Source organism: Squalius cephalus (genome assembly GCF_949319135.1).
Source record: "Squalius cephalus genome assembly, chromosome: 5".
Lineage (NCBI taxonomy): Eukaryota > Metazoa > Chordata > Actinopteri > Cypriniformes > Leuciscidae > Squalius > Squalius cephalus.
The window spans coordinates 33789793-33815188 of record NC_137126.1 but is presented as its reverse complement, the minus strand read 5'-3'; the positions used below and the strand labels follow the sequence as shown (position 1 = coordinate 33815188).

The window sequence follows — 25396 nt, the reverse complement described above, 5'->3', positions numbered from 1 at the left end:
GCTGCAGGATCGAGTCCCCAGTGCTTGTTGTAAATCTTGTAAAGGTGTTATCTGATTGCTAATCTTTCTGGCAAGTTTTGCCAATAGCTCTTTGATATTCTCCCTTGAGCAATGAATACATCAGATATGCATTAGCAACCTCATTCATTAACGCCTCTTAACAGACTATAATTACACCGCACTTTATTAGGAGAAGAGCTCAGTGAGATGCAGAGTTGCAGACTGGTTTGTTTGCACTTTGTTGATGAAAGAGATAATCACAGCAGCTGTTAAATTTACTGTTTTGGTATTTTGGTTTGGTTTAATATTTTGCTGTATTTTGCTATGACAATTGTTTTCTGGTGTGGCTTAAGTGTCCTTACACATTTGGGGACACTTTACTTATTGAAGTAAAACAAGGTCAACATTTTTTTGTCCATAAGGGGACATTTTCTTTGCTTTCATCTACGAAACCAGAGAATGAAAATCTGAGCACACATTGCAAATAGTGTATGGGAACACCCAGCGGAGTATAATAGTCCTTACAGCAGGTCATTATAAGATTTGTTTGCACGAGAAACAACATTCTGCTTTTTCTGTTATCATTTATTATCAGTGGCAGTAACTGTTTGCACACTGCAAGACAACAAGCCAAACTCTTAAACAAAGTTGTTTATTATTATTATTATTATTAATAATTGTTGTTAAATAATAATAGTTGTAATAATATATATATATATATTTTTTTTTTTGCCATGTTCACTGTCATATGCACTATATGATGAAATACGTTTTAATATCATGAACTGCAAACTACTATCTGACAGTATTTTTAGTTATAGGATATATTTTAATACTCAGTACGCTGGCTCTTTTGCAAATAAACATGTTTGTCCTTTAAATCCCCGCGCATGCGCTGTGAGCTTCTGTCACTCTGAAGCCGCTACATGCTTAGCTAGCTCTCATATTGCACAGCAGCACTTCACACCTTTCTGTTACTCATGCCGTGATCTTGTGACAGCGAGACAGAAGAGTCGGTCAGTATCCTTTCTATAATTAAACATAAACCCTTTAACCCTCACCACTGGATTGCACTTACACTGGCATCGTCACAGATCTTAAGTTTTTCATCTGCGCAAACAGCTCTGTAGTGTAAAAGGTCGTGAGGCGTTCAAGATGGCGACTGTTTGAAGTTCGCTCTCTGTACGGTAATACATTGTTTTTGAGTCGCCTGGTATATGTTTAATGTGTCACATTTGTCTTAGAGTAAGTCAGGTTTTAGTAAAAATAAATGGTGAAAGCTGTCATAGACGTGAGGTAGAGTTAAAGCCCTCGCTTGCCAGCAGTGATGAATGCGCTGCTGTCACGTAACGTTAGTAGCCTACATGGCGTTTTCAATAGCTACTTTGCTTTACTCGTTGAGATTAACACTTACTGTAAGACTGAGGGTAACAGTTAAATGTCTTAGATTAATATTAGGTTTAGTATTCGTGAAGTCAAAAGTCTAATTTCCTTTATTTTGTATTCAGTCTTTATGGACACTCGCAGCTCAACTTTCTTCGCTGGAGAATCTGACTACAGTTGATTTTCATAATGGCTGCGTCTCAACACTTAGTAAGCTGACTAAGTTACCTAGACAGCATTTTTGGGCATCATGGACGAGTGGGTTGTTGAGATTACACACTCACAAAATACTAGGCTACTGTTTTGTGATGGTCTTAGATCGTTACACCAGGGTGCTGAGTGAATACCATGTTCATGTACTATGGTATTTACGTGGTGGTACTTCAAAGAATCGTACTACTAACCCCAGACATTTTAAAAAGATTGTGTACAGTATGCATGTACAGGCGTTGGACAAAATAATGTGAACACCCATTATCATGGGGGTTAATATCATTTGTGTAAGATACAGTAAAAAATAAACACTGCGATTATCTTTTATTTATCCTTTTGTTGTTTATATTCTCTAATTTGTATATCAGTGCAATATAAGTGGTTTTCAGCAGTGTTTAGTACAAACTGTGTGTGAAATGGGCAAAGAGTATTTGTAACCTTAACCGCTTAGTTGTGTAGAACAACCGTCATCATGATTATAGATGTGTACACAAAGCATGGCAAGACTTTATCAGCAAAGAAGAATAGAGGGCAAAAACCGAAAGTAAATAAAAGGGACAGTCGAACACTAAGAAGGATTGTGTCCAAACAACACAGAACAACTGCAGCAAAGTGACCGCAAACCTCAATATTCACCCTGAAGACCATGATTCCACAAAAACTGACCACAGAAAACTTAGCAAAGTCAACATAAATGAAAGAGCTGCAATTGCTAAAAATGTAATCTCAGACACCACTGCTAATGTGAAAAAGATGGTGTTATGATCATAAAACCTCGACAGTTGGAGTGCCAAGATGATCTTTATCTGCCCTGGTCAGCTTAATCACCTGACTTTTGAACCTGATTGACCTGATTTTTGAACTACTATGGGCAGTTTTGGAGAGAAGAGTGTGAAGCAGATTCCCTCGTTTATCCTCTCTGAAGCAACTGGCAGATGTTCTGATAGACGACATTCAACTGGAGACTATTCAAAAGTTGTATTGATCTATTTTAATAAGTTTGGAAGCTGTATTAAAGGCACATTTTGGTATACACCTTAGTAAAGCAATATTGTGTATTTCCCCAGTGTTCACATTATTTTGTCCAACTCCTGTGCATGTGTATATACAATACCATTCAAAAGTTTGGGATCTGTCAGATTTCTAATACTCAGCAAGACTAGTTATTTGATCAAAACTACAGTAAAAACAATAATATGAAATATGTTTATAATTTAAAATAGCTGTTTTCTATGTGAATATATTGTAAAATATAATTTATTCCTGTGATCAAAGCTGAATTTTCAGCATCATTACTCCAGTCTTCAGTATTACATGATCCTTCAGAAATCATTCTAATATGCTGATTTGCTGCTCAAGAAGCATTTCTGATTATTAACAATGTTAAAAAACAGCTGTGCTGATTTAATATTTTTGTGTAAACTGTTTTAACAGTGTAAACCATTTTGCAGGTTTAATTTTTAAATAGACTCCAAACCTTTGAACGATAATGTACACTACTGTTCAAAGGTTTGGGGTCAATCTTTTTTTTTTTGTTGTTGAAAGAAATTCATATTTCTATTCAGCGAGGATGCATTAAATTGATTAAAAGTTAGAATAAAGATTTCTGTTTCAAACTAATGTTGTTCTTTTGAACTTTCTATTCATCAAAGAATCCTGAAAATAAAATGTATCATATATTCCACAAAAAAATGATGTTTTCAAATATTAATAATAATCAGAAATGTTTCTTGATCTGCAAATCATCATATTAGAATGATTTCTGAAGGATTATGTAACACTGAAGACTGGAGTAATGATGCTGAAAATTCAGCTTTGCCATCACAGGAATAAATTACATTTTACAATATATTCACATAGAAAACAGCTATTTTAAATTGTAAAAATATTTCACAATATTACAGTTTTTACTGTATTTTTGAACAAATAAATACAGTCTTGCTGAGCATAAGTCTTATTTCTACAGCATAAAAAATCTCACCAATCCCAAACCTTTGAACACACATGCATGTATTATGTGTGTATGTACAGTATATGTATACATACATGTAGATTTAGTAGCAAGTTTGTCGTCATACAAATTATTGTCTTTGTTTTGCCATTTTTTGTCTCTAGTTCATGCATAGACACCCCATGCTGACACAACAGGGCATCGGTTTATGCTGTGACAAAGGCATCAGTCCTGCCCACTGTCCTGCACAGCTATGGCCAAAGACCAGCCAAATGTGTTTGACCTTGTCCCTCTTCTGGGGTCCACTGACCTGCACGAGCTGGAGCAGGTCAAAAACCTGCTACAGGAATCACTTAGCGCAGGTTAGTCTTGTCTTGAGCTTACGTCATTACTCGAGTACATTGGTCAAATTGAGAAAATTGTATCACTACACCTGTTCAACTTGAATTTCACTACTTTATATGTTTGTAATTAGTTGTCCGTATCAGTGGATACATACATACACACACACATATATATATACATATATATATATATATATATATATATATATATATATATATATATATATATATATATATATATTTTTTTTTTTTTTTGTTAACAATTTGATCTGTAGAAAAAGGGACCATGTTGCTGAATAGCCTCGTGGACTATTTCCTGGATACAAGCTCATCTCAAGTTTTGGACATCCTGTCTTCTGTCCGGGAGCCCCATGATAAGGTGAGGGAAAATAGCCACCATCTTCATTTGTCCTCTGTATACAGTATACACATTGATGAATACTGTTTGATGTCATCATGGATTACAGAATATCAGCGATATATGAATAACAGCCTTATCTGGATTCTTTTCTCTGTAGTATCTTTTAGATAAGATGAATGAATGCATGGGCAAGCAGAGCTGCCGTCTGTCCACTATCACTCTCCTTGGCCATGTTGTTCGCAAGCAGCCACCATGGATCCACAAGATCGCACGCTTCCCTCTTCTTGCCTCACTGCTCAAATGCCTCAAGGTACCAAACTAAAGGCCAGTCAGATGTAATGGGGGTTACAAATGGGTTGTTCTGACCTGAGATATTTGAGGAATGGAATACAACAGTAGAAAATGACTTGAAGGGATATTTCACCCAAAGAGGAAGATTGTTCTTTATTCACCTTTATGTTGTTCTTTTGTTTTCTAAATGAATATATATATGTGTATATATGTATGTATGTCTACATACACTACAATTTAAAAGTTTAAGAAGTATCCTATGCTCACTAAGGCTGCAGTTATTTGACCAGTAAAAAAGTTTTCTATTTTGCTTTAATGTAACTTTTCCTGTGATTCCAGTCTTCAGTCACATGGTCCTTCAGAAATCATTCTAATATGCTGATTTAGTGCTTCTTATTATCAGTTGAAAACAGTTGTGCTGCTTAATATTTTGTGGAAACCGCAATATTTTTTTCAGGATTCTTTGATAAATAGAAAGTTCAAAAGAACAGCATTTATTTGAAATAAAAATATTTTGTAACATTAATGTTACAAATAGTCTTCACCAGGGCTGGGTAAAAAAATATAGATTTCTCGATTTTAATCGATTCTCATTTTTACGAATCCGATATCGATTCTTAAATCCCAAGAATCGTTTAGGCTAGTCATCCTGTTTTCAGTGGATGAATGAATGGAATATTGTAGCGTGCATCCCATCCAATAAATCGCAATAATCTTTGTGCTTTGTTACTATTCATATGAAACACAGTCTCAGATTTCAAATTACGTCCATTTTCTTACGAAATTCAAAAACATAAATAACGTTTTGGCACTGTGGCGTGAGATCGCTCTGACGCAGCTTTTATGACAGCCACCATTTAAATATTTATATTTCATATAACTTTATTATTATAAAAATAAATAAAAGTGTAATTTAAAGGGATACTTCACCTCTGGGAAGATGAATGTGTATTTAAAATAGGTCATTTAAGTAGAAGAAATGTGAAGAAATTTTTGAATTTGGAGCTTTCTAGACTGAGAAAAGCCAGAAAATGTATTTTTGTCTTATGTGGATGAAAGACAACAACTCCCAGAATGCACTTGCTTCGCTGCCTTAGGAGGCCACGCCTACCGGTAAGAGTGCGCAGATGAAAACAACAAAGCTAGCCTACGTGATGAGTTTGCGAGGGATTTAGAGATCGTCCAAAATGTCCGGGATTCGGCTTTTGCGTTCTACAGTCGCCATTCATCATGTTTACTGTGGCGAGCAGGACGAGGCTGACGGCCGCGGGAGAACAGCGCGAGGCCGGTGGCGTGATTACTGAGACGCGCCGGGTCTCGCATCTCTCACGGAGGAGCGGGAATTTTTCTTAGCAATGGTAAAACGCACATCAACCGATCACTTGTTTAGCGTTCATGTAAACACTACATTCAGATTCACCAATCGGAATGAATTCAGTTAGATTGAAATGTGTGCATGTAAACAATGAATGGCGACCGCAGAAAGCAAAAGCTGAATCCCGGACATTTTGAACGATCTCGCCCGCCGGACAAGTCCGGGAAAAAGAGGATGGTTACTTACTCAGCTTTCTCCTACTATTCAGCTTTCTCCACAGAACAAGAGCCTGCTAGCTTAGCTTCCAAAGAAAGACGGCTGACACTGTGTACATTCTGAGTGAGATCCCACCCTGTATGGGCGGGCTGAAAACATGCGGAACAACGCCATCTACTGGCTGTAGTCTTTAGCCTCTGGACAGAAAATCCTCCGATGACGCAAAATGACGATTTTTGCGTCATCGGAGGATTTTTTCCAGACAAAAAATACATAAATCTCTTGTCTCAGGGGGATATGAGGGTGGAAAGCATGGTAATTCGAAAATACTACAGGTCTTCTACTAATACAAAGCTTAATGCTAAATCCTGAAGTAACCCTTTAAGTGTTTGTATACAAATCAGTTAATTTTTACCTTCAATAATAGTAGGCTAATGAAGCCTAGTAGGCTACAACTGACTCCCATAGTTTACAGATTAGTTAAGAGATTTGTTTTCCTTGAGAAAATTTGCCATGTATTGTACCTGATATCCAAAATAATCAATATTGAATCAAATCGAATCGGAATCGAATTGCAAGCTTGTGAATCAAAATCGATTCGAATTGTGACATTTGTGTCAATACCCAGCCCTAGTCTTTACTGCAAAATAAAATAAATAAAAATCTTGAGGCCATACTTTTAAATGGTAGTGGTTAAATTTTTTTTTTTAATTTTCTACTTCCAGACTGACTCAGATGTAGTAATTCTCATAACTGGTGTGCTGGTGTTGATCACTTTACTACCCATGATTCCTCAAACCAACAAACAACTTCTGTGCGAGTACTTTGATATCTTTGGACGGCTTGCTGCATGGAACCAACGTCACCCAGGTACTCTGGCATAAACATTGCAAACAAATGTGTCTTTTGTAATTCTTTTAGCTATAGATCTTTGAAGTGTTATGTTTAGATGGTAGAAACATAACTTGGTGTAAAGGTACTCTTTCTATGGATGTGTCCTGTAGGTGCTCATGGTGTGTTTGCAGTCCATCTACATGCCAGCGTGTACTCACTTTTTCATCGTTTATATGGGATGTATCCTTGTAACTTTGTTTCATATTTACGTGCCCACTATAGTATGAAAGAAAATGTTGACACATTTGAGGAAGTGGTGAAGGTAAGCTCACAATTTTTAAGAATTGTCACTTAAAATTACACACAATTATTTTTACTATTCCCATAACCGTTCTATAATTTCCTTCTGTTTTTATGTCAGCCCATGTTGGAGCATGTACGGATACATCCTGAGCTCATCACTGGAACCAAAGACTACGAGGTTGATCCAATTAGGTATGTAAAATTAAATAATATGATTTTTTGTTAGATTATAATGTGAATGTTCATACTTCACTGTTTTTAATTTTCTGTAGATGGAAGAGATTTGAGCCACATGATATTGTGATTGAATGTGCCAAAATTTCGCTGGATTCTAAGGAGGCATCATCTGAAGAGGGATACTCCTCTCTGTCAGATCACATACCACGGCGCCCTGTAGACAATAGCCGATCATCCTCAGAGCTCAGTATCCATGGTAAAATGACATATAATGTGCTGTGAACTTTTCTGTTATTAATTCAGTGATGTCCTGTTTTGTTCTTTCCTGTAAATCTTACTAATGGAAAATTGGAAATTGTATTTAAAAAAAGGCTTTTCCGCACACAGGCCCTCAACACAAATAAAGATCAACAAATATAATTATCAAAACAAATACATACACCTATGAGACAAAACATTATGACCACCTGCCTAATATGCTGTTGGTGCACCGTGTGCCATCAAAACAGTAGACCCACCGAACCATGGATTCTACTGGACCTGAAGGTGTCCTGTGGTATCTGGCACCAAGACATTACCAGCAGATCCTTCAAGTCCTGTAAGTTGCGAGGTGGAGTGGATTGGATTTGTTGGTCCAGCACATCCCACAAATGCTCAGTCAGATTGAGATCTGGGGAATTTGGAGGCCAGGGCAACACCTTGAACGCTTCACCATGTTCCTCAAACCATTCCTGAACAATGTGTGCAGTGTGAAAGGGTGCATTATGCTGCGGAAAGAGGCCACTCCACCAGTGAACACTATTGTCATGAAGGGGTGTACCTAGTTTGCAACCTTTAGGTAAGTGGGAGTTGTCAAATTTACATGAATGGCTGGACCCAGGGTTTCCAGCAGAACATTGCCCGGAGCATCACACTCCCTCCACCGGCTTGTCGTTGTCCCACAGTGCATCCTGGTGCCATCACTTCCCCACGTACACAGCTGTCCATATAATGAAAAAAAAAGATGGGACTGATAGAACCAGGCTACTTTCTTCCACTGCTCAATGGTCCAGTTGTAGGTTACCCCTGATGACCCCTGACAGTGGACAAGGGTCATCATGGGCACACTGACCGATCTGTGGCTACGCAGCCTTATACGCTTGCACTGTGTTGTGACATTCCTCCCATAACCATCATTTAAAACATTTCTGTGACTTGTGCCACAGTAGACCTTGGTTGCCCACTTGCATCAATGAGTCTTGGATGCCCAACATCCTGTCGCCGGTTTGTGGTTTGTCCCTCCTTGGACCACTTTCGTTATGTTCTCACCACTGGTGACCAGGAGCCACCGACATGCCTTGCCGTTTCAGAGATACTCTGACCCATTTGTCTGGCCATAACAATTTGGCCCTTGTCGAAGATGCTCAGATCTTTATTCCTCCTGCCCATTTCTCCTGCATCCAACATGTTGACTACGAGAACTGATTGTTCGCTTACCATCTAATTAAGCCAGACCTTGTCATGTGACCTTGTTAGGAGATCAACATTTTTCACTTCACCTGTGAGTGGCCATAATGTTTTAGACCATCTGTGTGTGTGTAAGTAAATAAATAAATAAATAAATACATCAACTAAACAACAATAATATAAATTATTTTATTACCAACTCTTCATCTCTAAAGGAGATCAACTTCAAAGTTTTACATATAAATATGATTAAAACTTTTTCTTACAATGACTTTTTTTTTATGTATTTAATAGTTAATACAATCTTCACATTTTTCCTGTGAGAATACTGATTGTGAATCTTACCTACTTTTCTCCTAACAGAAATCACATCTGTCACACCAATGGCTGCTGTTCATCAGTCTCTTTCTCTGTCACTACCTTATCTCACTGTAACCCAAGACTCAGGTTCCAGCGCACAGGCCTCCAACCATCAAGTAAGCATTTTCCAATTATTGATCCAATAATGTATAAAAATTTTACTATGGTGTGGAAACGATTCTGTACATAGTAGGGTTGGACAATATGACCAATTTCTTATATTACCTACAGCTCTTTTCTGATCATAATCCTTTTTTTCCCAGTGATATTCCAGGGGTGGGCGATATGGCAAAAATGTCATATCACAATCTTTTTCAGGAAATTCACGATTTTATCACGATTCTTTTTCATGTTGGTTTTACTATTTTGCAAACTAATGTCCCTATTTTAAAAACAAAGCCTTAGGTAACAAATGACAGACGTTTAGGCCAAAGTGGTGAAGATAAAAATCTTATCTTCTTATGTTCTTATTTTTTTAATAACAAAGAAAATAATGACAAAGATACACATAATCAGTGCTTTATTTTTTCAGTTACAGTAAGTGTATTTAACAGTAACATTGAAGAAAGTAATTAAATGAACAAATATGAAAATAAAACACTACGTAGACCTCACTGTATAATTATACATTGATTCTTATTAAAGCTACTATTAAAGTTCTCAGAGCAGTGAGTGATTTTCGCTTTGTGTTTTGTTGTTTTATTGACATTAAAGGGATAGTTCCCCCCTAAAATTAAAATTGTCATCATTTACTCTTTCAAGTTGTTTTAAAGCCGCATAAGTTTCTTTCTTCTGTTGAAAATAAAAGTTATTTTGAAGAATGTGGGTAACCAAACAGTTGCTGGTCCTCAGTGACTTCCATAGTATATTTATTCCTCCCATGTAAGTCAGTGGAGACCAGCAACTGTTTGATTACCCACATTCTTCAAAATATCTTCTTTTGTGTTCAGCACAAGAAAGAAATTAAGACAGGTTTAGAACAACATTTGAGTGAGTAAATAATGACAGAATTTTCATTTTTGGGTGAACTATCCCTTGTATCACAAATGGCAGCATGTTTACTATTAGGCTTCTGTCACTTTAAGAGCTGCACACGCCGCGCCTAATATACATGCATGTGACACACCAGATTTTCTCTCAAATGTTTGCTTTTACTTTAGACATAACCAATTGTGTTTATGTAAACCTTGTGTGTTTGACAGTTTTTGCACAATAATACTCTAAAGAAACCTTAGTTCAGGGGCTTTTTGACAGGTTTTTAGTGCCTGTGCGCTTCGGGTGTACGCGTTCATAAAAAAGCACATGTTAGAACAGCGCATCAGTATGTGAATGAAATGCTTAACCGGCAAGGCTTTATAGCACATGCAAATAATAAACTTTTGTGAATTGCAGTGTCCCGTACCTCTGCGTTAACATGTGATGTGAATGTACGTCGCGTTGTACCATATGTTGAGATGGAGGCGCCAGAACTGAACTGATATAATGCACTGTTGCACGATACTTCGATATTTCTTCTAAAGCAGATAGTGGAGACATTTTAATCGTCCACGATCAAAATCGTGATATCGCACACCCCTACTCTGCTCTAGCATTTTCTCTTTTGTAATGACTCTCAGCCATCTCTCTTTCGACAGTCTTTCTTCAAATCTCCCTCTTGCTCACTCTCTCTTCCCCCATCATGAGTGTATACACCCCCTACTGCTGATTGGCTTAAAGTTTGTTGCGGTGCTCAGTCCAATCCACTTTCAACAGCGTTTTTCAGAAATCGCTTATTGCACCTTTAAATTATTCAGGTAGATCTCGGCTGTTTCACAGAAGTAAGAAATAATGCAGAAATTAAATGGTGAAATGTAAAAATAAAACTCTGCATTGTCTTCACTGTATGAATTAGATATACTGTTTGCTGATTCTTATTAAAGCTTCTAAAGTTATTCAGTCAAGAGCAGTGAGTGATTTTTCTCTTTTTCTTTTGTTGTTTGATTAAAATTAAGGACACAGACAAGTATATCAGGCTGCTGTCACTTTAAGACCTAATGCACAGATTAGATATACTGATATAGTACATCCAATTTGATCTGCATATGATATGAATTGATGTACATCCAATTTCTTTCTCAACTTACTTTGTTCACTTAAGACATAGCTGACTGTTTTTATGTAAATACTCAGCAAGGAGGGCATTTTGACAGAACGGTATATTGCTTACCCCTAGTAAATAGTTATCCAAAGTCAAAACAAGCCTCTAAAAATAGATTTGCACTTATATGATCCGTTACTGCATGAGTGTACTATGTTTGGTCCATCAACAGAATGATGAGATGAACTCCTCAGGGACGAAGGAGGAGATGTGGAGCCCTTCCTCAATGTGTGGGATGACCACCCCTCCCAGCTCTAGAGGAATGTCCCCCACCACAGTTTCTGACATCTCACATAGTGCCTCCCACCTCTCAGGACGGAACCCCAGCACTCCAGGTCAGCCAAATGCATATCTATAAAGCAGAATGGTTCTTATTGTTTGTTTGGTCTCTCGGATGGCTTCAGGTTTTATTTTTATTTTAATTTTATTTTTTTAACAGGGGATGGAAAATGGGCCCCATCTCCCTCCACGCCTTCAGGGTCATCTCCTCTCCCATCACTTTCAGAGGACATAGGGCAACCTGCCCAAAATACCAGCAGTACTCAGGCTAAGGTACATTGACGTATAAAGCATTTGCTTTGTTACTTATTAAACTCATTAAACTCAAGTGTTCATGTTTTCATGAAAATGCTTTACTGTCTAAAACTGCTCAGGTGATTCAGACGGGCAAAGAGCTGAAAAAATTAACACCCAGAAGTATTAATAACAACGGTGAGAATATTTGCTGAGATTTATAGAGAATCATTTCACTGAGTAAGTGACACACATATTAATATGCTTTGCTTTTGCCAACTTTTAGGAGGTGTAGTTGATGCCAAGACACCAGCGTCATTGGCACAGCTCTCTGACATTGTCAAAAGGACAGACGGGGAGAGAGAGGATGGTGAGGGTGGTGACATCATGCATAACAATCAGCTTTTCAAGTGTTTTCAATCATCCCTTGTTTTTCAATGAGCTCTGCTCTCATCAACATCTCTAACATTTTCTTTCTAGACACCATCAATGAGGAGATTTTGAGTCTGACCCACAGGAAACTGGACTTCGGAATGACTCCAGGCCTGGATTGCTCTTTTTCCGGCTCCTTGGACACACTTCTCTCATCTCACCCCAGCCATGAGCAGAATTTAGTGTCCACACCAGACAGGGTTGAATGCTCTGCCAAAGGTGGAGAGCAGCAACCTTCCTGGTCCCACTGGCCCGCTTTCACCCCAATCGAGAACGGGAAGAGCAGTAAAGTCTCTCTGTCTGATCTGACGAAGGAATCCATGCCTTATGAGCCGCTCTTCGACCTTGCCCTGCCTAAGGTGGCATCTTTGTTTTTGGAGAGGAAGACCGCAGAGGCCTTTCAAAGGGCTGAAGGAGAAAAGGAGGACCGAGAGGAGCTGGAGGGGGAGGATCTTTCTGCCACCTCCCCTCTGGAGGTATTGGACCGTATTATTCAGCAGGGTCATGACACTCATGAGAAAGTGCTGAAGAGGTATGCTTCTGTTCTTCTGACTTCTAATATGATCAGTGAAAGCGTTTTAGAGGAAATGTGACGGAACGGTGTCCGTTTGCTCTCTCACAGAACCCTGTCCTCTCCAAGCCAATCAGCAGACCCACACTCTGGAGGTAAACAGCATAGCAATAAAGGAAAAGGTATTTAGAAATTTTACTAATTTATAGGCTCTCCGTGCTCAAGACGATTGTGTCCTCCAACTTTTCTCCTACAACCGTTTGTGTTTGTTTTCCTGCCACTTTCCTTTAAAAACTTTTTTTTCATTCTTCTACTGTCTTCTATGTAGTTCACTATCAAATACTTAGAAACAGCTTTGTGGTGGTCCTGTTCAGCTATAATCTGAATTCCTGTAGATTCTTAGTAGAGCTGCATGATATATTAAAATAAAAAATGTGATATACTGTGTGTATATATATATATATATATATATATATATATATATATATATATATATATATATATATATATATATATATATATATATTATTGCTTGATTTTGTGATTTGATTCCAATTTTGATTCAGTATCGATTCATTTGGATAAATATTAGGTACAGTAGATGCATGTTAATTTTTCTCAAGAAAAAAAAAAATCTCACCTAATGCTGTAAACATACAGAGAGCCCTGTCAGCTGGTATTATTATTAAAGGTTAAAAATAACTTAATTTGGTTTTTACTAGGCTATAATAACAACGTTATAATATTTTAATGATATAAGTAAAAATATAATAAATAATTAATATAGTGCACATATTTAGCAAAATACTCCTCTCTATATATAATTTGTCTAGCCACCTAACGTGCTATCAAATGGCTTTCCTGAGGTAAATGTAACGTCATGTGACACAGCCTTTGTTGAAAAACACTGATTGATCGATATTACGTATGAGGCATAAACATTTCAGTAAGTTGTATTGTATCTTTCAACACACCTATTGTTCATTCGTGTTTATTTACTATTAACTGGTATAGAGTAAGAGAGGTTCGGTTCACGACCACGATCTGTCACGTCACATTTACAGGCCCCAAAATGCTATTGTTTAAATCTTGTAATAAAATTGACAGAATCTGAGAGCTGATGATTTGTTTCATATCAAAAGTAACCTGCTCTGTCTTGTCTGTGTCCTCTTTGCTTCGCGATTTTTCTCTGCGTGAGAAAATGGGTGTGTGGCGTGAGAGCGTGTGAAAATTGTCAATTGCGTGAATCTCACGCTGAATGAGTGAGATTTGGCAGCCCTACTCTCTCTGTTATATGGCAATATTTTGGCTATAAGATAACCAACACTGAGCAGAGGTAGATTTTTTTCTGGCCACCAGTTCAGTGTCCGTCTGCGTTCTCCGTGCTGCACACCGGAAAAAGTCATGACGTGAGGATGAGCGCCACACGTGCCACTGCCTAAACTGAAACTGACTGGTCTTCTTTTTGTTAGCTGTGTAGAAAATGGGCAAACAGCTCTCAGAGAGAATGGGTTGTCATGTCCACACATGCATTTATTTATTTCATAAAATCGCAGCATTTTGCATCATATAATTGCATAGGCTTGACATCGCGATTACGATATGATTAATCGTGCAGCACTTATATATATATATATGCTGTGTATATTGCTTTTTGTTTGTATTGCAGTATACATCGTAGAAAATCAAAATATTGAAATGTCAGTTTGTTATATGCAGCCCTAATGCACTTTTTATGTTGTTTTTTAACCGAGTGCAATGTATTTTTACAGGTCCTGTGTCTGCAGCATCAGATGAGCTGGGGATGTTGCGCAGTCAGCTGCTATTGCTGCATAACCAGCTGCTGTATGAGAGACATAAGAGAGAGCAACACGCGCTTCGTAATCGCCGTCTGTTTGGCCGTATCGTCAACACTACTGCACTGGAAGAGCAAAACAACTCTATGGTAATACATGAAACTGGAAGTATTACCCAGGCCTGTGCAAAATTCTGCATAAAATTCAAAAGCCTCAGTCATTAATTTGCATACTAATTAAATAATACTTTTAGCTCCATTTATCACATTTTACCTAATCTATTCGGATAAATTATGTAAATGTTTCTCTATAATCAGTGCAGAAAATGTGAGAGTGTTCAGATCTTGGCATAACTAGTGACATTACCATGATAAAACCCCTCAAAAGTTAATGAGGACGGTGATGCACAGATGCTATGAAGTTGTTGTTTTTTGCAGGTTGTTACTTAGAATTTTTTCTGTTAAAATCAGTGATTTTCCAGTGGTGGTGTTTTTTGTGTGTGTATCTGTTGCAGAAAACACAACTCAAACTTCAGGAAGTTGAGATCAAGACTGTGCAGGTAAGCCTGCAGGAGGAGCAGCGGCGCTCCAGACGGGTGCAGGAAGACAGGGAGGCTCTTGTGAACCAATTGCAGACTCAAATCCAGCAGCTACAGAAAGAGCGGAATGACTACTACTCAAAGATGCAGGAGCTAAAGGTGATCATAGGGTTATAGGACATGAATAATTGCATGGTTACTCTTATTCACTCATAATACAGCAACAATAATTGTCCATGTTTGCCATTTTGTTGCTGGAATGTAGAAAATAATGTGTGACATCTGTGTTAAAGGCTAATTGTTTTATCTGGTATCATTTACAGAGTGATTTGCAGGAGAATCAGAAGAAGGTTGGAGAAATGGAAGCAGGGTTGCAGAAAGCCAATAACAAAGTGTGTAATATGGGACACATGCTCACCCAGCTGTCCATCAAGGTTAGACATGTTTGTGACAAAAATACTGGATATAAACACTATCCATTACAGTGGAAGAATATTTCAATTTTTAAAAGCAAATTTTAAAAGCCCATATTTATTGATTTGGTTGGTTTAATTTTGATTTGTGTTCCTGATCAACATCAGCTAAACAATAGTGAAAACATGGAGCAGCAGATGGCTTTCCTGAACAAGCAGCTGCTGCTTTTGGGTGAAGCCAACAAGTTATGTGCAGAGGAAATTGAACGCTTGGGGCCTGAGGCTAGCAAGGTAGTCATGATTATTAACTTCTGATGACTTAAATCACATCATTGCTTAAACTCAGCAGATCTCTATTTTGCTTTTTTTTTTTTTTTTAAACCAGAAAGAAAGTTATACAGCAATCCATGAAATAGTGGCTAATGTGGTCAATTGTTCCATTGATATCAAGACATTAGCACCCAATCATAAGAGCTTTAAACCATTGAACTTGAAAATGACTTTGGTCTGCTCAGATCAACTCAGACTTGATCTTTTTGTGACTTTTAGGAGCTGAATATGCTGCAGGCATCTTCACTGCGTGAGGTTGAGCGTTTGAGGCAAAGCTCTCTCCAGCAGAGTCAAAGACTTGATGCCGCCCAACAGCGCATCACAGACCTGGAGACCCAACTCACCAAGAAAGAGCAAGTCATCCGAGAACAAAAGAAACTGCTGGAGAATGTCAAAAGCCAAGCCACGTATGTGGTTATCCCTGCTTTCGTAGTCCTGAATCTTATTGAGAATCCTATTGAATCTGAATCATATTTCTATGCCCAAACACATGGTATTATATATATTTTATAATATAATATAGTGTATTATATTATCACAGGGATCCCCAAACTTTTTATCAGCCGAACCCCTATAACCTAAAATATTTACTTAAAGTCCCCCATGAGATTTAAAGTTAGTATTTCAATCATTTTAAGTGCCCCTATTATGCTTTTTCAAATATTCACTTTCATGCAGTGTGTAATATAGCTGTCTGTGAATGTAAACGGTCTGCAAAGTAATAGTCAAAAAGTGCACGATAAATAGTTATTGTCTCCCAAAATAAATAATCGACTCCTTACCGTGTAAACAAGCCGTCAGGAATTCTAGTCTCACTTCCGTGACCTGCATACGTAACATGGTAAAACATTTGCACAATGCCCACCTATGGTCTTCATTGTCTGTCCACGAACAACATCTGGTTCATGTTGTGTACATGTTAAGAAAACGCAGTTTTCTGCTCTGCAAAAGCAAATTCACTTTGCAAACACTTCCAAAGGATGAGGATGTGAAGGGTCAGTGGTTACAATTACCACAGTAATACAACAGCAGTATAACCTTTTGACAATTGCTTTTTTTTAAATCTCTGTGAGGTCTAAATAGGATTTACAAAATGCTTATCCATCAAAGATTGGACAGTATCCACTTTATTTGGACCAAGTTACTCCTCAGAATCACAACCTGTAAGTATGATTAATTATTTATGTATATATTTTCTACCGGATGTTCAAAATACATAGTTTTGTGTTTTATATTGTGTAGGTCTCCGGCTAACCTGCTAACTCTTGTCATTACTGTCTCACCAAAACACTTCTGCTAAACAGCTGTGGGCCCACTATTACCTAAAGTTGTCTATTAAATGTCTGTTGTTCTTACTACTTTGATTAATGATAAAGTAGATTTGTTTTACAAACAGTCATTCACGTTAGTGCTCGGCTGATGTATGCGCTGTAATGTGCACCGCAATAAATTAGATGGACATACTTGTTAATGCTGATGGTGAGGAATTACAGTTGCAACATCTCATAATGTACGTCAAACTGAGTTGCGTATCACTGAGAAATGTCCTGCTCAAGTCATTCTTGCGATGGAGGTTTGGATTGAATGACTAGTTCTTCCAATGTTTCATCATCAGACTCGAGCTCGGATTGATAGGTTAAAATCGACGCCATTGTTAATGTAAGGTTTATAAAATGGTAATGTAATGTCTGTAAGAATAATGTATTTACAGTGTGTACAGTCGTTAAGCTGTAGGAAGCCTCCGGAGCTGAAGTTCAGTTATGGTAATGGCCGTTTTGTTTCCGACACGCTATGTAAGCGGTTGACCAATCACAACAGACTGGGCTTTCTGACCAATCAGAGCAGAATAGGCTCGCGGAAAGGTGGTATTTAGTGAGACTGAATCATCAGATGAGTCGTTTGAGAGTCATTGAAAAATTTATATTATGAGAAAATGAAAGGGTTTTTTGACCTTTGATGCATGTAAACCTGTTGTTGGAGACCTCCAAAACAAACTTAGGAACCTTTAAAATAGCATAATAGGGGCACTTTAACAACACAATCACATGTTCACAGTTTTCTGATCTTTATTAATGGTCACATGACATGTAAGTAAATAATATATATTTAAAATGTATTTTAGTTTTATTTATTTACAAATTTTTATGATTTAAATTATTAGCTTTTCATCAGCGCATGAACCTGTAATGTTTGCTAATGAGTAGTTGTTGATAGATCTTTTTGCTTTATTGATCATGAGGTTCTGTTCATCTCTTCAACCAATTCTTAATGTAAAATTTACTAATTTAATCCTTGTCTGCATTGTTTTTTTGTTTTTGTTTTTCTGTAGGGACCAGCTGCAGGCTTCAGAAAACAGATATTTGGCCCAGAAGCACATCACTCAGGCATTACAATCTGAGCTGCTTGAGCTCTATAGCCAGATAGAGCTCAACAACCTGAATACTAAAGCACCAGCAAAGCCCACTTCTGAGCCCAGCAGTCCCACCAACCAGAGGTGTGGTCCATATTATTGTCATGCACTGATGTTTTTCCTCCACGTACTGATTTACAAATGCAAACAATGTGTTCTGTAATGTGTTTTAGACTTTTCAAGACAGAAAGATGATGGGTTGTGGAATTTTGTAGAAGAATTATATTTTCATTTGTGTTTCAGGCCAAATGGAAACAGTACAGGCCCATCTGCTACATCTCTATCAGCTGACCCAATGAAAAAAGAGGAAGGCACGCACATGTGCATCAATGGTGAAATATCTGACGGGCCTCCACAAACACCCACGACACTCAATAATGGCAGCCAGGAAGAAGATCTTTCCGCCCTTACCCGTTCATTTCCTGCCCTCCCCTGTGACTCCCCGCTGGCAGTTGGCTCTTACCCCAGTACCGGAAGCTTTTTGGGTAAGAGAGCCAGAGAGATGTTTCGCAATAAGAGCGAGAGCCACTATGATGGCGAGCCGGCTGCCCTCACCTGCCTTTCCAAGGATCTCAAGGTTCAGCCAATCACAGACCCCACAGAGAGCATAGAGCTTGAAGGGGCTACTGACCAGGCTGACCTGCAGCCCATGGACAGACCTCGATCGTATAATATTCAGCGGCGGAGGCAGCAGGATTTGCGGATCATGGACTACAACGAGACCCTCCATGAGCATTGATTGTACACTGCTGACATGATTGTCCGCAGTTAGAAGAGGATAATTTTGGACCCAGTATTAGAACGCAACGCTCTTTTTGTTAGAGTGGTTTGCAATGTTTTAGTTCATTTTAAAAGCTCTTGTATTATGAAATGGCCAAAAAAAGGTTGTCGCTTGGCAGTTGCCATATAGTTACCACAGTGGCAAGAGAACATCTTGTCTTCAAAAAAAAAAAAAATGGTTCACTTATCTCCTAATATGAATTCATTGTAATTCAGTACATTTTTGTTTTGTTTTTTATAATTGGCATTCAGTAAGCGACCGTGGTGATTTATATTTAGTGGTGGCTGGATGTTATTTGGGCCTCTTTACTGTACTTTCCAGCAAATGTATTGACTTAATCACTGTATTTGCTCTTGTAATAGTACCGTTCAGTTTCCAATCCTCTTCAATTTGTCCACGCAAAATGCCCCTTTGAGTCACTGTGAGATGAACATCGTTAATTTCCACTGATGTGACTCAGAAATTGCACAATACAGAGTTTGATCACTGCAAACGAAGCACTGTAAATAGATCATGCCTCTGAAAAAACAAACAAAAACAATCGATCAGTCTGATAAAAATGTGAAAAACTAAAAAGCTATGTGGCGTAGGTGAGGTAGAATGAGAAATCACATTTCATTGCTGAGGCAAGTCGTGTGTATATGCCATAGCAGTGCTTTGTGCACTTCGCCTATAGAGAATAAGCAAGTCTTGTGTTGTATTTCTAGTAATAGATTTTATTTTTATGCATTAATGTTCTCCACTGGGATTGTAGCGCCCAGTCACCAGTGCAATACTTAGCTAATACTTCATGCCAGCTCAAAGGTATGAGTGATGATGGGAAAAAGAAACCGATTTAGATTGCTGCTTTGCAGGACCGTCAGAGCCTTATAGAACACAGGCCAGGCTGCTGTAGGTGCATATGTCCAGTTGAGACCTATTGAGAAATGAAAATATCTTTGTGGTCTAAGATATGTCTGACGGGTGAATGTTCTTGTGTTAATATAGCGTACAAAACACGGCCACTGCAATACTTCGACACACTAAACTCTGAAAGGAAGCTGCTCGCTGTAAGCCAGAAGGCTTATGTCCCTCTATTATTTTCTTTCATTTCTGTTTTACGCAGGTCAGACCCCATCTGCAACAAAAAGGCTTCATATAATAGGCTGCAGCTGGCTGAAGCAAAAGCACTTCTTTTTTAATTCAGGCCCTCTTAAGATTGCTGAACCCTAGCAGAGCAATATACTCGTCTCTTTCTAAAAAAACTTGCCCCAGGGCTTTGTGTTCAGTGCGAGATATAAATGGAATATGTGAAGTGTTGTTGCAAAGAAAGTAAAATGCTGGCTTTGGCCTGCCAGCTGGGGAAATGGCTCTGAGAGTTTACAGTGAGAATTGAAATCTATGGAAATCACTGCTGTTTTTCTTTCTTTTCAAACTGTTATCACAGTTCACCATGAGTGTGATCTTACAGCTTGTGCTTTGTTTCCCTGTCACACTGACTTTACGTTGTTTTTATACCAAAAGCCCTCTCAAACATTTTGTTGTTTCACAAAATGCCTTACTTAAAAAAAAAAAAAAAGTAGGAAACCTGTCCGTCACCTGAAGTCGTTTGTCAAAAGTTATCTGAACCAATGGTACAATCAGACGGTGATGGGTGTAACGGGTAACCAGGGACTCTATTTTGAATTTGAGAAAACAGATTTGTGTTCAACTTGCTATGATCAACAAAAAATAAAATATATGTTTTGCATATTTTTTTGTCATAGTCATCTATTTTAAAATTATAATTGTATATTAAAGCTGCAAGCAGCGATGAAAAGGGCCCTCGCACCCCTGCCACCGCCACCCGGCACCTTTAGGAAAGGCCTTAAGATTACACTCACCAAATTTGAAGAGGATCAGATCAAAACTGTAGGAGGAGTTTGTTAAAGTACAACATCAGGAAATGGCAAAAACTGCCCAAAATCTGACAGGAAGTTCAAAATAACTGACTTCCTGTTGTGTTTAGGGCTATGCTCCAAGAGACTTTTTTGTAGGTATTGGGTCTTTACATGTGTGTACCAAATTTCATACCTGTACGTGAAACGTCGAGCCGGGGCAAAATGTAGGGGCAATAAGTAAGCCATTTTGCCCCACCCAATTTTTAAAACCACATCACACGTAAATTGTCACCACTTCTGAAGCGTGTGCAAAGTTTCATGATTTTTCGAGCACGTTTTGTATTTGCCACACTTCCTGCTACCAGCAGGTGGTGCTATTGCTATAATCATAATGAGCATTGGCATGTGTTCAGGACAGGACTCTTATCAAACATGTGAAGTTTGTGGCAGATTGAAAATTGTATGCCTGAGTTACTGCAGGCTGTCTGTGGTTGCCTAGCAACATCAGAACTGCAAGCAACATTAATATTGAACTTATCTGATCATGCATATATCACCAAAAGGCCGAAATTGGGTGAACTAGTGCAAAAAATGCCCGTGCAAAATCAGTTTTTGTGTGTGTTTTTAGTAATTGTTGGTTTGGTGTGTGCTCATTGTTACAATTACACAGCAAAAGTTCAGTGACATTTTTATTTGTGCATGGTAAAAAGCACACAGTGAACTCCGAGAAAACGCTATGCTTGAGCAAACAGTTTGTGAATAGGCAACTACAAATGATGCCCGTGAAAGAGACTGTGAACGCATTGAATAGGATATGTTTAGTTGGTGAATAGCATAGGCTACTATTACACAGTAGCGACAACGTTAAGCGCACCAGAATGAAATATAATATTCAGAAGTAAACACTAACAGCATAGCTGACTTACAGATTCAGTTTACATCCACAAATGAATAAGCACCTCGATTCAGGGAGCAGTGCAAAGTGCCCGTGCAAAATCAGTTTTTGTGAGCTGATCGCCGTCAAAAAAGTTCAGGAGATATTTCTTGCGATGGCAATATGATCAAAAATAACTTTATATTGATTCAATGGATTAATAGCATTTAAAAAAAAAAAAAAAAGTCATGAATTTATTGCATTTTTGGGAAAAAATAATCCGTTTTTATAATAAATCTTAAAAAATTCAAATCCAGATTTTGATTTTCAATGTTGTTATAACCTAAAGATGCTATGTGAAAGTTTGAAACAGAAAATAGTGGTTTTCACACATTTAGTGGTTATCTCACATTCGAGAGATATGCGAATAACACACAGACAGACAGACGGACGTTTCTGTAATTTATAGATAGATGGATTTATCACGTTCGGGAACCAAACTATAATATTCAGAAGTAAACAGTGTAGCTGACTGAGTGTTTATGTCAGAATGTTTATTTTTAAACCACAGCCTTCTTGGGGCTTCTTTGACCGATACAACTCTCTAATGTCAGAATGTTTATTTTTAAACCACAACCTTCTAAAAATGATATATTTAACGATATCTTTTGCATTTCTCATCCAAACAATGTCAAACTTGGCACTGCACTTACTCGTGCCCGTGGCAAGACACCTGTTGAGTTTGAAATCAATCGGACTAACGGTTCGAGAGATATGCGAGGAACAGACACACACACACACAGACAGACAGACAGACAGACGTTCCTGTAATTTATAGATAGATGTTTGTCAGGCCGCCGAGGGCACACCCTTCGACGAAAACTCTAGATCTTCGCAATTTAACGTCACAAAGGCCTTAAGATTACACTCACCAAATTTGAAGAGTATCAGATCAAATCTGTAGGAGGAGTTCGTTAAAGTACAACATCAGGAAATTACGAAAAATGCCCAAAATCCAGGAGGAAGTTCAAAATAGCTCACTTCCTGTTGTGTTTAGGGCTATGCTCCAAGAGACTTTTCTGTAGGTATTGGGTCATTACATGTATGTACCAAATTTCATACCTGTACGTGAAACCAGGAGCCGGGGCAAAATGTGGGGGCAATAATTTACCGAATTTGCCCCCCACAATTCTGAAAACCATATCACACGTAAATTTTCACCACTTCTGAAGCGTGTGCAAAGTTTCATGAGTTTTCGAGCATGTTTAGGCCCTCTAAAAAGCGATTCACTTTGGAGAAGAAGAATAATAATAAACGGAGCAAAAACAATAGGGTCCTCTCACCATCGGTGCTCGGGCCCTAATAATACTTTTGTGAAAACGTGTGCAAGTATTGAAAAAGTATTATTTATCTCTTTGAATTTCCTGGTGGCTTCCAAGCTGGTTTTCCAGCATGCCAGCCTCCTGTGCCTTTTTTATATCTCCTCAGGTTCTCACTGGCGTCTTTATCAACCATCCCCACATTCTTTGCCACTGTTGGTTGAGATGTTTCTGTAGCTGTTGGAGTGAGATGTTGAACACCTTTACTGTAGGTGGTGAGGAAGTCTAGAGCCAGTGGAATCACGCTAACAATCCCACCATAGAAATTCCTTGCTTCATCACAGCTCAGCCGATTGATATCATTGTGTGGGTAGCTGTGAATAAAAAATAAAATAAGAAAAAAAAGTAGTAATGAATGGTGTTGCATTGTGGCTATTCTTCGTGTTAAAATGACTCTTGAGCATCATGTTACCATGTGATTTCAATCAATGAAAAGAAAAAGAAGCATCCTTATCCTGCATCTAAATTTGAAACTTTAATAATTAAGATAGCAATTTAATTGTTGTAAATGGTGTAATTTTTCTGTCACTTAACTGTGCCCTTAGCTGGCTGATGTTGCTGTTGGGGCCGAGGAGCTCCCAGCAAGTATCCAGGCTCTCACAGGAAGTGTTTTGGCCAGACAGTGAGGACTCGAGATGTTTTAAAACACCTCCAAGATCAGCAATAATTTCCAAAAAAAGCAAAAAGATGCGTCTGTCTGTGGAATTGCTGCAGTGGTGAGTCATGTACCTTTGGACCTACAGAGGAACATCATTTAATGATTAGGTCAAACTTCACATTATGCTGTAACTATATATGTATTGAGTACAAATGATAAAAAATATTTAATATTATGTGAGGAACTGATTATAATTACACATACCCTACCATTCAAAAGTTTGGGGTCATTTTTTAAATGAATAAATCTATTCAGCAAGGATGCATTAAATTGATCAAAAGTGAGAGTAAAGACTTTTAAAAAATCTAATTCAAATAAATGCTGTTCTTTTTAACTTTCTATTCATCAGAGAATCCTGAAAAAAATGTGCCACGGTTTCCACCCAAAAAATATTAAACAGCATAACTGTGTAACTTCCAACATGAATGATAAAAGGAAATGTTTCTTGAGCACCAAATAATGTTACGAATGAATGCAGCCTAAACAAGGCTGGAATACACAAGGCCAGTGTAAGAGATTTCTTTTCAAAACATAAAGTCTTACAGAGTCTACCGACCCCAATCTTTTGAACAGTAGTGTAATTATTGCTAATAATACTATTTGAAGTAATACTATTTTTTCATCATACACTGTAAAGTGTAGCCTAATTAACTTAGGTTAATTTATTTTTGGCACTGCCCTTGTGTCTTTTTTGTTTGTTTTTTGCAACATGTATAATTGGAAATGTTGATGAAAATTTTACATTACAGTGGAAAGATGTTCTTTTAGGTATTATTGAAAACTCCAAATATGATCCAACTTTATTTTTTATTTTAATAGCTAAATTTCCCATACATAAATGTAAACATGTTTTATATTATTGAAACCATTATATTGAGTCAATACTGCCCTCGAAGGAAAAAAAGCTATTCAAATTTTACAAGCATGTAACTTACACTCTTTAAAGTATTCTTATAATATTGCTTAACTTAAACCTCCCCCAAGCATTTGAAATTTTGTATTGTAATTGTATTGTTTTGTTATTTTCTTCAATAAAAAAAAGGAAACTATGAATGCATCATAACCTGTGCGACGGTGGAGACAGGCTCAGTTTTGTCCCTGGCGTGCTCTCTCGACCTCTCGAGAGCTGTTATAAATATAAATTGCTGTTGTTTGAAACGTTTAAACTTCTCCTCAATGGAAAGTAACTGCTCCCTGACGTCAGCCATCTCAGTTGAAGTGCTAAACCTGTTTAAAATGGATACAGTAAAGTTAGAGTGCATAAGAACAGTACTGTTTAGAGGTAGATTGTTGTTAGCACAAAACTGTGTAAAGTTAGAGACTACAGCTTGAAAACTGAGATGTTTGGACTTGAGAAAATGGTATTTTACTCAATATGGAAAAAATAGCGATTTTAATGGAATATAAACAGAAATGGTATTCATCATAATAAATGACACAATTCCCATGTACTAGAACTTACCTGTATTACTGCGTACTGCGTACTGTAGAGGTCTAGTATCATTAGAAGTGTTTCTGTTGCATTGAATTTGCGCTGCTTAGTAACAAGAGTATAGGAAACTCATGCGCCC

General features: G+C 37.8%; 2 protein-coding genes across 7 annotated transcripts; one reads left to right on the top strand and one right to left on the bottom strand.

Annotated features, from left to right (window-relative positions):
- Positions 1–890: 890 nt before the first annotated feature.
- tsc1a (TSC complex subunit 1a) lies at positions 891–20784 on the top strand. Of its 6 annotated transcripts, XM_079872233.1 has the most exons (23): positions 908–1016; positions 1509–1593; positions 3712–3909; positions 4167–4270; positions 4410–4562; positions 6800–6944; positions 7079–7230; positions 7330–7403; positions 7484–7644; positions 9198–9310; positions 11504–11666; positions 11771–11883; positions 11985–12042; positions 12131–12214; positions 12325–12808; positions 12899–12969; positions 14560–14732; positions 15098–15280; positions 15445–15555; positions 15703–15825; positions 16084–16271; positions 18194–18358; positions 18518–20784. In XM_079872233.1, the coding sequence occupies exons 3-23, from the start codon at positions 3801–3803 to the stop codon at positions 19011–19013; spliced, it is 3423 nt and encodes a 1140-aa protein (XP_079728359.1). In that variant the 5' UTR covers positions 908–1016; positions 1509–1593; positions 3712–3800; the 3' UTR covers positions 19014–20784. The 6 variants fall into 6 exon arrangements, with proteins under 6 accessions (XP_079728362.1, XP_079728358.1, XP_079728359.1 ...); XM_079872236.1 differs by lacking the exon at positions 1509–1593 and having other exon boundaries at positions 891–1016; positions 12899–12942; XM_079872232.1 differs by lacking the exon at positions 1509–1593 and having other exon boundaries at positions 895–1016.
- A 1-nt stretch (position 20785) lies between these two features.
- On the bottom strand, positions 20786–25356 carry spaca9 (sperm acrosome associated 9). The gene is made up of 5 exons (XM_079872242.1): positions 25288–25356; positions 24890–25052; positions 23702–23904; positions 23158–23481; positions 20786–20834 (listed from the first exon to the last, which is right to left on the bottom strand). The coding sequence occupies exons 2-4, from the start codon at positions 25031–25033 to the stop codon at positions 23196–23198; spliced, it is 633 nt and encodes a 210-aa protein (XP_079728368.1). The 5' UTR covers positions 25034–25052; positions 25288–25356; the 3' UTR covers positions 20786–20834; positions 23158–23195.
- Between the last annotated feature and the right edge of the window lie 40 nt (positions 25357–25396).

Excerpts from the sequence above, each read along its gene's own strand:
- spaca9 (XM_079872242.1), bottom strand. The coding sequence starts at position 25,033 with ATGGCTGACGTCAGGGAGCAGTTACTTTCCATTGAGGAGAAGTTTAAA. Across the intron at positions 23,905-24,889 it reads CTGTCTCCACCGTCGCACAG|GTCCAAAGGTACATGACTCA; the intron begins GTTATGATGCAT and ends GTTCCTCTGTAG. Across the intron at positions 23,482-23,701 it reads ATCAGCCAGCTAAGGGCACA|CTACCCACACAATGATATCA; the intron begins GTTAAGTGACAG and ends TTTTATTCACAG.
- tsc1a (XM_079872232.1), top strand. The coding sequence starts at position 3,801 with ATGGCCAAAGACCAGCCAAATGTGTTTGACCTTGTCCCTCTTCTGGGG. Across the intron at positions 12,215-12,324 it reads AGACGGGGAGAGAGAGGATG|ACACCATCAATGAGGAGATT; the intron begins GTGAGGGTGGTG and ends TTTTCTTTCTAG. Across the intron at positions 12,809-12,898 it reads CATGAGAAAGTGCTGAAGAG|AACCCTGTCCTCTCCAAGCC; the intron begins GTATGCTTCTGT and ends GCTCTCTCACAG.